Source organism: Mustela putorius, unplaced genomic scaffold (assembly GCF_011764305.1).
Source record: "Mustela putorius furo isolate JIRA1106 unplaced genomic scaffold, ASM1176430v1.1 tig00000695_pilon_pilon_pilon, whole genome shotgun sequence".
Lineage (NCBI taxonomy): Eukaryota > Metazoa > Chordata > Mammalia > Carnivora > Mustelidae > Mustela > Mustela putorius.
This window is the reverse complement of record NW_025421447.1, coordinates 6,239,126-6,251,365: the sequence shown is the minus strand read 5'-3', so window position 1 is coordinate 6,251,365 and position 12,240 is coordinate 6,239,126. Positions and strand designations below refer to the sequence as shown.

At 65.8% G+C, this 12,240-nt stretch overlaps 1 protein-coding gene across 10 annotated transcripts in view; it reads left to right on the top strand.

Annotated features, from left to right (window-relative positions):
* The window catches only part of MINK1 (misshapen like kinase 1), a 42,660-nt gene extending 30,543 nt beyond the window's left edge, over positions 1-12,117 (top strand). For 2 of the 10 annotated variants that reach the window (XM_045083218.1, XM_045083209.1), the window contains exons 5-34: positions 692-802; positions 1,060-1,150; positions 1,546-1,676; positions 1,917-1,971; positions 2,110-2,188; positions 2,400-2,575; positions 2,770-2,839; positions 3,048-3,261; positions 4,520-4,633; positions 5,074-5,160; positions 5,357-5,545; positions 5,680-5,853; positions 6,251-6,511; positions 6,913-6,998; positions 7,158-7,268; positions 7,403-7,512; positions 7,644-7,732; positions 7,938-7,961; positions 8,082-8,242; positions 8,517-8,619; positions 8,702-8,839; positions 8,937-9,045; positions 9,372-9,539; positions 9,639-9,782; positions 9,936-10,070; positions 10,185-10,285; positions 10,368-10,517; positions 10,601-10,760; positions 10,850-10,989; positions 11,291-12,117. In XM_045083218.1, the coding sequence (XP_044939153.1) occupies positions 692-802; positions 1,060-1,150; positions 1,546-1,676; positions 1,917-1,971; positions 2,110-2,188; positions 2,400-2,575; positions 2,770-2,839; positions 3,048-3,261; positions 4,520-4,633; positions 5,074-5,160; positions 5,357-5,545; positions 5,680-5,853; positions 6,251-6,511; positions 6,913-6,998; positions 7,158-7,268; positions 7,403-7,512; positions 7,644-7,732; positions 7,938-7,961; positions 8,082-8,242; positions 8,517-8,619; positions 8,702-8,839; positions 8,937-9,045; positions 9,372-9,539; positions 9,639-9,782; positions 9,936-10,070; positions 10,185-10,285; positions 10,368-10,517; positions 10,601-10,760; positions 10,850-10,989; positions 11,291-11,374 (3,765 nt within the window). In that variant the 3' untranslated portion in view covers positions 11,375-12,117. The remainder of the gene's footprint in view (positions 1-691; positions 803-1,059; positions 1,151-1,545; positions 1,677-1,916; positions 1,972-2,109; positions 2,189-2,399; positions 2,576-2,769; positions 2,840-3,047; positions 3,262-4,519; positions 4,634-5,073; positions 5,161-5,356; positions 5,546-5,679; positions 5,854-6,250; positions 6,512-6,912; positions 6,999-7,157; positions 7,269-7,402; positions 7,513-7,643; positions 7,733-7,937; positions 7,962-8,081; positions 8,243-8,516; positions 8,620-8,701; positions 8,840-8,936; positions 9,046-9,371; positions 9,540-9,638; positions 9,783-9,935; positions 10,071-10,184; positions 10,286-10,367; positions 10,518-10,600; positions 10,761-10,849; positions 10,990-11,290) is intronic. The other 8 variants (XM_045083211.1, XM_045083212.1, XM_045083214.1 and 5 more) reach the window with 8 other exon arrangements.
* The last annotated feature ends 123 nt before the right edge of the window (positions 12,118-12,240 follow it).

Below are 12,240 nucleotides of genomic sequence, written 5' to 3'. Positions count from 1 at the left end.
CAGGCGGCCTGGCCTCCGCGGCCCGTGCAGGGGTGTCCCCAGGACCCCTCCTGCAGCTTGCTGGCCTGCCCTGCCTGCTGCTACTTCTCCAGCAGGCCTGGAGAACCGTTCTTATTCCCTGCCATGCCTCTGGGCTGGCCATGAAGGCCAGGCAGCCGGTGTCTGGGGCTCTGTGGACCCTACAGTCTGTGATAGCTGCTCACAGTGGCCTCTGGGCCCCAAAACAGCCACGGGCAGTGTGCATGTGAATGGGGACAGGAGTGTGACTGGGTCCCATTAGCCTTGACTTAGGACATTCCAACTCCCAATTTTATAGGATTCTTAGTTTGATTTTTTCCAACTGTTTAGAAATGTGAAAACCAGTCTTGGCTGGCAGGCCAAAGTTTGCCAGCCCGCGCTCCGGGGCTGCCCCTGTGGTTTTGGGCTGGGGGTCCCCGCAGGATCCAGACGAAAGCCTAGGGCAGTCCCCGAGGAAAACACACACAGTCACTTCTTTCTGTCTAGTTTTTGGGGTTCCTCGGGCTCCTGCTTGGGGCCTGGACCGCCTCCCTCAGCCCCACATGCATGGCCTTCTCATCTCCCCGGCTCACCCCACTTGTGGCCCCGAGGCCTCTGGCCCTCCTGCAGGGGTCGGGGATGGGGGCATGGAGGCCCTTCCTGATGGATGCTCTTCCCCGGCCTGGTGCCGCAGCTGGTGATGGAGTTCTGCGGCGCAGGCTCCGTGACGGACCTGGTAAAGAACACGAAGGGGAACGCCCTGAAGGAAGACTGCATCGCCTACATCTGCCGGGAGATCCTGCGGGTGAGCACCCGGGGCCCCGGCGGTCGGGGCAGGGACACCCAGCCCACCCTGCAGAACCCTCCAGCAGCAGGGGGCACAGCCTCCTGGCACTGTCCCTGCCACCTTGCAACTGCTGGGCCTTCTCCAGGGGCCCCTCCTCTGAGGACGCTCCCGGGTCACGTGGGGTCTGCCCCTTCAGCCCAGCCCTCTGTGCCCCTCTCCTCCGGTGGCCGTACCCTCTGACGCCGGGGTTGAGCTCCCCCTCCCTCCCGCCCCAGGGTCTGGCCCATCTCCACGCTCACAAGGTGATCCATCGGGACATCAAGGGGCAGAACGTGCTGCTGACAGAGAATGCCGAGGTCAAGCTAGGTACGGCAGTTCATTCCCGGTGGGCGGCGGGTGGGGCACTCTGACCTCCAGGTCTTGCTCTGGGCCTGTCCTGTCTCCTCCCCTGTGAGGCCCTTCCCCCTGCTGGGAATTGGTGCAGAAGTGTCCCCTGCCCCCACCCGGACATCTGCATCCCAGGTGCTGTGCAGGTCCCTCACGGGAGATGGGATGCTTTGGCCCCTCCTGCCTGGCCCTTGGCCCTTTCACAATGGTTGTCCCCCCAGATGCAAGAACATTAGGTCAGGCTCCTCAGGATGTGGACGGGGTAGCAGAGGTGTCCAGGAATGTCTGGGTGGGCAAGGGCTTCCGCTGCCTCTGGGGCATGCACCTGCCAGCGCCAAGACCCCCAGGACGACCCCCGCCCTGTGTCTTCCCAGTGGATTTCGGGGTGAGTGCCCAGCTGGACCGCACCGTGGGCAGGCGGAACACTTTCATCGGGACCCCCTACTGGATGGCCCCAGAGGTCATCGCCTGTGACGAGAACCCCGACGCCACCTACGATTACCGGGTATGGAGCAGGGGGCGGGCTGCACAGAGGCAGCCAATGGTGGGATGGGGATGGGGTGGCGGGCAGACTGAAGATGGGGGCAGAGGCTCAGACAGCCCGGGTGTCACGGTGAAGGTGCGGTGCTGTGCCTGTGGTGAGGGATGGGGTCAGCTGGAGCCCAGGAAGTGGCCCTGACAAGGCCGGGATGGTGGGCACAGAGGGCCATCAGGAACATGCTCCTGTTCCTCCTTCCCTCTGCAGAGTGACATTTGGTCTCTAGGAATCACAGCCATCGAGATGGCAGAGGGGGCCCCCCGTAAGTGTGGACCCAGGAGTGGAGGGAGCCCTAGAGGGCTGTGGGGGGGTCACGGAGGTCGTGGTGGGAGGGACTGCTTGGGGATCTGAGCAGGGCTGCGAGAGGGACTCATGGTGTGTCCCCCCCCCCATGTGCCAGCTCTGTGCGACATGCACCCCATGCGAGCCCTCTTCCTCATCCCACGGAACCCACCCCCCAGACTCAAGTCCAAGAAATGGTAGGTCCCTGGACCAGGCCCCCCTGCCTTCACCCCTATGCCCGGTGAGGGTCTGCACCACAGAGGGCTGGGGGCCGGACCAGGCTTGGGATGTGGAGAAGACCCGAGGGAAACCGAGATGGCTTTTGGATGGAGGATCTCTCTCTCTGGCCTGTGACCTGCCCCCCGCTTCCGGGGGGCCCCTCCCAGCGTGAGCCCCCTTACCTTCCAGGTCTAAGAAGTTCACTGACTTCATCGACACATGTCTTATCAAGACGTACCTGAGCCGCCCGCCTACAGAGCAGCTGCTCAAGTTCCCCTTCATCCGCGACCAGCCCACCGAACGCCAGGTCCGCATCCAGCTCAAGGACCACATAGACCGCTCCCGGAAGAAGCGAGGCGAGAAGGGTAGGCCGGCCGGCCGGTGGGGAGGCCCTCCTAAGCCGCCCCACCCCAACTCCCCCTGGAGCCCAGTCCTGCCACGCCCAGGAGCCCTGTGCACCCCCTCACGGCCTGTGCTGCTCACCCCTGCGGAAGGTTCCTTAGCCGGGGGTGGGGTCTGGGGCGCCAGGCCAAGGAACAGCAGTGGCCTCCCCCTGCAGAGGAGACCGAGTATGAGTACAGCGGCAGCGAGGAGGAGGACGACAGCCACGGAGAGGAAGGCGAGCCCAGGTGGGCCCCAGCCCCGGCTGAGGCGGGGGCAGCCGTACTTGTGGGTGTGGGGGGGCCCCGGTCTGGGGTCGGGGACAGAGAACCTGGCCTGGATGTTGGAGGAGTGGGGGGACTGAGAGAGGGGGACAAGGATTGTGGGGGTGGGGGCGGCGGTGGAGTCTCCCCAACCCCCCACCCCGTGCATGCCCTGACCCCCCCCACCCCCCAGCTCCATCATGAATGTGCCCGGGGAGTCCACGCTGCGCCGGGAATTCCTGCGGCTGCAGCAGGAGAACAAGAGCAACTCGGAGGCCGTGAAGCAGCAGTTGCAGCAGCAGCAGCTCCAGCAGCAGCGCGACCCTGAGGCACACATCCAGCACCTGCTGCACCAGCGCCAGCGCCGCATCGAGGAGCAGAAGGAGGAGCGGCGGCGCGTGGAGGAGGTGCGGGTGGGTGGGTGGGGGTGCCCTGCCGGCCAGCGGGTGGGGGAGGCCCCGGCCTCACAGGGGGCGCCTTCTGCATGGACAGGCCAGTCCCCGTTGTCCCTGCGTGCCCTCCAGTGCCCTGGGCTTCTGGCGCAGCAGCTTTCAGTTCTGATCTGGAAATCCCTTCCCGAGAGATCCTCCTTTGTTTTCGGTTGTTTGGCTTAGATTTGCTAGAAAACACTTATTGCGGTGGGTGGGAGAAAGACCTCTGAGTTAATAGAAGGGCGCATTTAAAAAAAATTTTTTTTTAAGATTTTTTAAAAAGATTTTATTTATTTATTTATTTAGCAGAGAGAGAGATCACAAGTATGCAGAGAATGGGGGGAAGCATGCTCCCCGCCGAGCAGAGAGCCCGATGCAGGGCTCGATGCAGGGCTGGATGCAGGGCTGGATCCCAGGACCCTGAGATCATGACCTGAGCCAAAGGCAGAGGCTTTAACCCACTGAGCCACCGAGGCGCCCCCTAGAGAGGCACATTTAAGTGGCGGCGTATTTTAGATTGGTTTAGAAAGCAGGCATCCGTAAGCACTCGTGCTCAGATGCCTTTATTCTGCGGAGGGACGGGCTGAGGAAGACGGTGTGAACGCGGCCTCAGCGTCGGCATTTCTGTCGAAATGGTGATGTGACCTCCAAGTTCGCGGAGAGCCAGACTTAAGAAAACCGTCTAAGTCGCAGGCGATACCGGTCGGCTGCCCCCCAAAACCGCCCCTTAGCTAAGGACTGGCAGGAGCCAGCCTCGGGGTAGGGGGCGCACGTTCCCGGCAGCCGACGCACAGGCTGGGGCCAGGCAGGGCACAGGGAGCTCCGGGGCTGGAGGGACCTCTCGGGAGGCCTCCTCTCTAGTGTGGACACAAGGGGCCACCCCGGCTGCCGGGCCTGGACCTGGTGCTTCTGCGTGGGTACCTGCCGCCCTCTTGTGGTCAGAGGCTGTCCCTGCGGCCCACTACGTGCCGCTGGCAGCCAGGTGAGGAGCCAGGGTCTGGGCGTCTAGCTCCTGGGCACCTGGCTGCCGTTGCGTGGCTGGCTTCGTGCACGAGTGGACAGGGAAAGCGTCATCCACGGTGGCCCCTAGGGGCGTCAGTCGCCCAGCGCCGCAGCCCAAGCCCCAGGGAGAAGGCCTCCCTGCACTGTCGGGCAGGGTTCCCCTTCCTGGCAGGCGCCAGAAGCAGGCTGGGTGTCCAGCGCAGGCCTGAAGAGCGCCTCTTCCCGCCCATAGCAACAGCGGCGGGAGCGGGAGCAGCGGAAGCTGCAGGAGAAGGAGCAGCAGCGGCTGGAGGACATGCAGGCCCTGCGGCGGGAGGAGGAGCGGCGGCAGGCGGAGCGCGAGCAGGTACAGCGCCCCCAGCGCACACCAGACTCACCCCTTCCCTGCCCGCCTCCCCTCTGCTCCTGCCGCCTGCCTCCCCTGCACCACAATGCCCTGCCCCGTCTTTCCCGTCCCCTAGATTCCTGTCTTTTCCAGCTTCACTCTCTCTCTGTTTTCTCCCACCCTTCAACCCCCACCCTGGCTCCTGCCCTCCTGTCTCTGCGCCTTCATTCCCCATCTCTGCCTCGTCCTCGACACCTCACCCCTGCGCCTGCCCTCCGCCCCTCACGGGCCCTCCACCCCGGCTTCCTCCTCATCGCCCACCCTCCTGGGGCTCATGCCCCCCCATCTGTCTCTCTCCGGACGCTGCCCGCTCTCCTCATCCTCCCCCCACCGATCCTGTCCTCGTATGCCGCCGCCCCCCGCCTCTCCCCCTTGCCCTTTGCTCCCCCCCGCCCCCCCAGGAGTATATCCGTCACAGGCTAGAGGAGGAGCAGCGACAGCTCGAGATCCTCCAGCAACAGCTGCTCCAGGAACAGGCCCTGCTGCTGGTAACGGGGTCCCCGGCTTCCTCTGGGAAGCAGCGGCTGCGGAGCCTCTGTGCTGGAGTGGGATGGGGACACCGCAGGGCAGGGGGTCCGGCCCGGCGCCGGGGGAAGACCCCGCGTCTCGGTTGGCCAGAGAGAGGGCCTGCCTGCCTCGGCCCAGGCCGCGCTGCTGAGCCGCTCTCCCTCCCCTCGGGCCCAGGAGTACAAGCGGAAGCAGCTGGAGGAGCAGCGGCAGTCGGAGCGGCTCCAGCGGCAGCTGCAGCAGGAGCACGCCTACCTCAAGTCCCTCCAGCAGCAGCAGCAGCAGGGCCTGCCCGCGGACAGGAAGCCGCTCTATCACTACGGCCGCGGCGTCGCTGCCGCCGACAAGCCGGCTTGGGCCCGGGAGGTACGGGCCACGGCGCCCTGGCAGGCTTGGGGAACAGGGCGCTCGGCACCGGGTGTGGGACGGGGGCAGAGGGCCTGTGCTCCAAGGACTGGGAAGCGAAGCCGGCATCCCCAGGGCCTCCTTTCGCGCCACAGGTGGAGGAGAGAACGAGGATGAACAAGCAGCAGAACTCCCCCTTGGCCAAGACCAAGCCAGGCAGCACGGGGCCCGAGACCCCCCTCCCCCAGGCCGCCCCTGGGCCCCCAGGCCCCCTTTCCCAAACCCCTCCTATGCAGAGGCCGGTGGAGCCCCAGGAGGGACCGCACAAGGTGAGCCTTGCCCCAGTCTGTGTTCATGCGCACATATGGGTGCCTCCCTCTGCACAGCTGTGGCACCCACACATGCACACACACACGTGCACGTACAAACAGGCACACGTGCACATACAAGCACATGTGTGCACGCACACAAACATGTGTGCGCACACATGCACACTCTCAGCCAGGGGTCACAGATCTCGGGGTACAGGGGCAAAGACAGCCACCTGCCTGCCTCTGCATGAGTCTGGCCCTGTCCCCTGTTCTTGGGCTTCCACAGCCCCTCTCCTCCAGTGGACACTTGGAAGCCAGAGGCTCTCCTCACAGCTTCCTCCCAGCCCAGGCCCTGCTCCCGGGTGGGGATGCGCCACAGAGCGGGCAGCCCACCCTCCCTGGTCTTTCCCTGCAGAGCCTGGTGGCGCACCGGGTCCCACTGAAGCCATATGCAGCGCCTGTACCCCGATCCCAGTCCCTGCAGGACCAACCCACCCGAAACCTGGCTGCCTTCCCAGCCGCCCATGAGCCCGACCCTGCCATCCCCACGCCCAGTGCCACGCCCAGCGCCCGAGGAGCCGTCATCCGCCAGAACTCAGATCCCACCTCCGAAGGGCCTGGCCCCAGCCCGAGCCCCCCAGCCTGGGTCCGGCCGGATTCTGAGGCCCCACCCAAGGTAAGGGCCGTGCCACTGGACAGGAAAGAGGAGAAATGGGAAGGAAAAGGAGGAACTCTGGGGAGCAGGCCCGGTGGAAACGGGGTTCAGGGCTGGAAGGGAAGAGAAAGGCCACGCGCCCGCCCTGGACCCTGTCCTGCGAGCCTCCAGGCCGGAGCAGGCAACCTGCCTGCTCTGGGACCACGTCCCTGCTCCTAGGGCTGAGTGAGGGACCCGAAGCACGCCCGTGGCATTCGGGGAGCTGCAGGGGCAGACTTGCGGGGCTGGAGTCCCAGCTTCACGACTGTGGAAGATCCGTGAGCGTCCCTGACCTCGGCTGGCGGGTCCCTGAAAGCCAGGGAGAACACCGGCCAAGTGGAGGATGCACTGCACTCACCACCCCCCACCCCGGTCCCCTGCAGGTGCCTCAGAGGACCTCCTCCATCGCTGCTGCCCTCAACACCAGTGGGGCCGGAGGGACCCGGCCCGCTCAGGCTGTCCGCGCCAGGTAGCTCCCGGGGGAGGATGCATGGTGGCCCTGGGGCGAGGGGCTGGGGGGGCACAGGGGAGGTTGCCAGGTCACCCGCTCAGGGGTGGGCCAGCCCCACCCCAGTCACCTCAGCACCCCCTGCCCCGCCCCCCGGGCACCCCTGTGCTCCCTCCACAGACCTCGCAGCAACTCCGCCTGGCAAATCTATCTGCAAAGGCGGGCAGAGCGGGGCACCCCCAAGCCTCCAGGGCCCCCTGCTCAGCCCCCTGGCCCGCCCAACGCCTGTAGGTAATGGGAGTTGCCCCCCCCAAGTCTCACCCTCACTGCGGCCACGGGCTGCCCCCTGGTGGTGGCTCTCTGCACTGCGGCGCTACGCTGGAGTCCTGGGCAGGGCTCCCTGACCGGCCTCTGCCCTCCCACAGCAACCCCGACCTCAGGAGGAGCGACCCTGGCTGGGAGCGACCGGAAGGTGCCCTTCCGTCTCACGGGCACCTCCCACAGGCCGGCTCGCTGGAGCGGAACCGCGTGGGAGGTATGGCCTGGCCCAGCTCTGGGGCCCACCCGGACACTGTGGGGGGACCCTACCTCGGGCCCAGTTGGCTGTGAGTCACTGAGGGTGAGCAGGGGTCTGTGACCTCCCTTCTCCTGCCCTGCCCTGTGCAGCCTCCTCCAAACTGGACAGCTCCCCCGTGCTCTCCCCCGGGAACAAAGCCAAGCCCGAGGACCACCGCTCCCGGCCAGGCCGGCCAGCAGTAAGTCCTGGGCAGCGGCCACAGACCCGCCTGCTTGTGTGGGGGGTGGGGTGGGGCTTGGGGCCTCAGGGCCCCCAGGAGCCCCGGGCTGGGCCCCTCTGCCACCTGGTGCCAAGGGACTGTGGGCCGCGCTTCTCGGCTACTGATCTCTCTCCACCTCTCTCTGCTCCTCCCGCTGCCCTGCGGCCCCCGCTGCCCCACCCAGAGCTATAAGCGTGCCATCGGTGAGGTCAGTGATGAGGCCTGCTTGGGAGCCCCTGTGCCTGCCCCTTCTCTGGCTTTCTTCTTACCCGCCCCCACCCTCCCCACCCCCCTTCCTTATGGGTCCCTCCTCCCCCCACCCCTGCAGGATTTCGTGCTGTTGAAAGAGCGAGCCCTGGACGAGGCCCCGCGGCCTCCCAAGAAGGCCATGGACTACTCATCCTCCAGTGAGGAGGTCGAAAGCAGTGAAGATGAGGAGGAAAGCAACGGCGAGCCCTCCGAGGGGAGCAGAGATACCCCCGGGGCCCGGTATGGGGGCACCCTGGGGGAAGGCAGGCTCCCCATCTCCTAGATTGGGGGATCCTGGGTTTTCCGGTCTCTGGAGAAGGGGATCTGGGCTGGTGTACCCACTTGTCTCCCACTGCTCTGTCAGTGGAGGGCGGGCCTCCCCCAGGTGCCAGCACCCCCAACCCCCACGGGGCAGTGTCCACTGGAGGGGAGGGCGCTGGCCCTCCATCCCTGGCGGGCTCCTCGCGGCAGGCTGGAGCTGGGGGGCTGACGGCCATCCTGTCTCCCACGGCAGCGACGGAGACACCGACAGTGTCAGCACCATGGTGGTCCACGACGTGGAGGAGATGGCCGGGACCCAGACCCCCTATGGGGGCGGCACCATGGTGGTCCAGCGCGTGAGTGGCCCCCCTTCTTCCCTGCTCCTGCAGTGCCCCCTGCCTCCGGCCCGGCACTGGCTCCCTTCCCTCTGTTCCTTAGACCCCCGAGGAGGAGCGCGGCCTGCTACACGCGGACAGCAATGGCTACACCAACCTTCCCGACGTTGTCCAGCCCAGCCACTCGCCCACGGAGAGTGGCAAAGGCCAAAGCCCCCCCTCGAAGGACGGAGGCAGCGATGTAAGTGGGCAGATGTAGCCCCGGGGCGTGGGGCTGTGGGCAGGGGTGTGGGGTCCGGGTCTTGAGCGTTTGCCTGACCGCTGCCCCACCCCCACAGTACCAGTCTCGTGGGCTGGTAAAGGCCCCTGGCAAGAGCTCATTCACCATGTTTGTGGACCTAGGGGTCTACCAGCCCGGAGGCAGTGGGGACACCATCCCCATCACAGGTGAGGATGGGAGGAGGTGTGGCTCGAGGCCAGGGGGAGGGCACAGGCTGGGCACTGGTGGTGTGGCTTTCCTGAGCTGCTGGGCCTGCACTTGGGCCTGAGCGCCTGCCGGGGACAGAGGCAGCTGGGGAGCCTGAGGGACAGGATGGGGCTTTTGCTGGGCCTTCTGCCCACTTTCGACTCCTCCCTGCACCCTCTTTCTCCACCCTTCCCCTGTCCTGCTGAGTATGCAGAGGAGCCCCCCACCACCACATGCAGGGGTGGGTGGGGAGGGTTGGGGGGAGGAGGCTGCAGCCCTCCTCCCCTTTCTCTTCTCTTTCCGGCAGCCCTGGTAGGGGGAGAGGGTGGCCGGCTGGATCAGCTCCAGTACGACGTCCGGAAAGGGTCCGTGGTCAACGTGAACCCCACCAACACCCGTGCCCACAGCGAGACCCCTGAGATTCGGAAGTACAAGAAGCGGTTCAATTCAGAGATCCTCTGTGCGGCCCTTTGGGGTGAGCCGGGGACAGGGGAGACGGGGGGGCGGCGTGCCCCTGTGCTCTCGGCCTGGGAGGACGGGCTGCTGGTGACCCGCTCACCAGCTCCCGTCACAGGTGTCAACCTGCTGGTGGGCACGGAGAACGGCCTGATGCTGCTGGACCGCAGTGGCCAGGGCAAGGTGTACGGGCTCATCGGGCGGCGGCGCTTCCAGCAAATGGACGTGCTAGAAGGTCTCAACCTGCTCATCACCATCTCAGGTGCGCGGGGCGCGGCGCTCTTGGGGCCAGGCGCAGGGACCCCTGTGCTGTCCCACCTGCAGCCTGGGAGGAGGTGGGGCCTCCCCTGACGCTGCCGTGGGGTGTGGCTGACGGCGCTGGACTGCTGGTGAGGGCCTGTGTGTCCGCCCTCAGGGAAAAGGAACAAACTGCGGGTTTATTACCTGTCTTGGCTCCGGAACAAGATTCTGCACAACGACCCGGATGTGGAGAAGAAGCAGGGCTGGACCACCGTGGGGGACATGGAGGGCTGCGGGCACTACCGCGTGGGTGAGGAGGTCACCGCGGGGCGGCCCTGGGGGCCTGGGCGGCATGGCCCGGCGATGGGGCCAGGCACTCAGTGACAGGCCTGCGGGACCCAACCCTCCTCTGCCCTGCCCGCAGTGAAATACGAGCGCATTAAGTTCCTGGTCATCGCCCTGAAGAGCTCCGTGGAGGTGTACGCCTGGGCTCCCAAGCCCTACCACAAGTTCATGGCCTTCAAGGTAGCCCCGCCACCGGCCCCCATCCGCCCAGTGGGGCCACAGCGGCCCAGCCGCAGCCCCTGAGCCCCTCTCCCGTCCACAGTCCTTCGCCGACCTCCCTCACCGCCCTCTGCTGGTCGACCTGACCGTCGAAGAGGGTCAGCGGCTCAAGGTCATCTATGGCTCCAGCGCCGGCTTCCATGCGGTGGACGTGGACTCGGGGAACAGCTACGACATCTACATCCCCGTGCACGTAAGCTGGGCGGGGCTTAGTGCGGGGAGCAGTGGGCCCCGGGGGTGCGGGGCGTGGCCTGCAGCAAGCCCTCTCGCCCCCAGATCCAGAGCCAGATCACGCCCCACGCCATTATCTTCCTCCCCGACACCGACGGCATGGAGATGCTGCTCTGCTACGAGGACGAGGGCGTCTACGTGAACACCTATGGGCGGATCATTAAGGACGTGGTGCTGCAGTGGGGAGAGATGCCCACCTCCGTGGGTGAGCGAGGCGCCTGCCCCTGGGCCGCCCCCCGGGCCCTCAGCCACTGCTGCAGCCCACTCACTGGCCCTCCTGCCCTTCTCCCCCAGCCTACATCTGCTCCAACCAGATCATGGGCTGGGGCGAGAAAGCCATTGAGATCCGCTCGGTGGAGACGGGCCACCTGGACGGCGTCTTCATGCACAAACGGGCCCAGAGGCTCAAGTTCCTGTGCGAGCGGAATGACAAGGTGGGAGCCCCTGGTCCTGCCCCTGCCGTCGGACTCGGTGCAGGGGGTGTCGCCGTGGGGTCTTCTGGGGGCCTGCATCACAGTCTCCTTCCCTCCCCCAACCATCACTGGGGCTACCCTCTTCCCAAGCAGCTCTGCCTCTGGGGGTGGGGGGGCACGCTAAGACTAAATTCTGCAGTTTCCAGCTGTCCCCCTCTCCTGCGGCTCGCAGTTAGTCCCCACCACCCCCCGGCCCCCATCCGTCCTGACCTCTCCTAGCCCGCAGGCGTCCCCATCCTTCCTGACCTCTCCTACCCCACAGGTGTTCTTCGCCTCAGTCCGCTCTGGGGGCAGCAGCCAGGTTTACTTCATGACACTGAACCGGAACTGCATCATGAACTGGTGACGGGACAGCCACCTCCGCAGCCGGACCCCCCCAGGCCGCCCTCCTTTCCCCTCCCTGGGCTTTTGCTTTTGACTGGTTTGATTCACTGGAGCCTGCTGGGAACGTGACCTCTGACCCCTGATGCTTTTGTGATCACGTGACCATCCTGTTTCTCCCCCCCCCCCCCGTTTGTTCTCTCCCCAAAACTGTGCCTGTCCCAATTCCAGGGAGAGGCACGGCTTCCCCTTATCAGGAATCCAGAGGGCCGAGCCCCACCCCCCTTTTCTCCACTTCCGAGGAGAGTGCTCGGGGCGGGCACCCATACCCCACTGCTGCTGACCGGGCAGGGCCCTGGGCCCCTTCATTTGCACGTCAGGGGAGCCGGCTCCCCCCCTTGAATGTACCAGACCCTGGGGGGGGTCACTGGGCCCTAGGTTTCAGGGGGGTCGCCCGCCACTCCAGGGGCAGGGACCATTTCCTCATTTTCTGAAAGCACTTTAATGATTCCCCTCCCCCCAAACCCCAGGGAATGGAGGGGGGACCCCCGCCAGCCAAAACATTTCCCCCTTTCCAACCACTTTTCTTTCTAGCCTCTGTCCTTCCCTGGTGGAGGGAGGGAGTGGGGAGCTCTCGCTCCCCCCTGCACCCCCTTGCTTGCCTCTGTATATAGTGTGAGCAGCAAGTAGCCCTGCCCCGCCCCCCCTCAATGTAGTGGCCTTGGATATCCCGTTTGTTAATAAAGACAATTCAACCAGCTCCTACCATCCAGGGCCCCTGTCTTCTCTCCCAGTCCCGGAAACCAGCCCGGTTAAGCCAGCAGGCCTGGGATGAGCGGGCGGCCCAGGGGCCCTTAGCCCTAGGGCCTTCGGGGCATCTGAGCCCTGCGC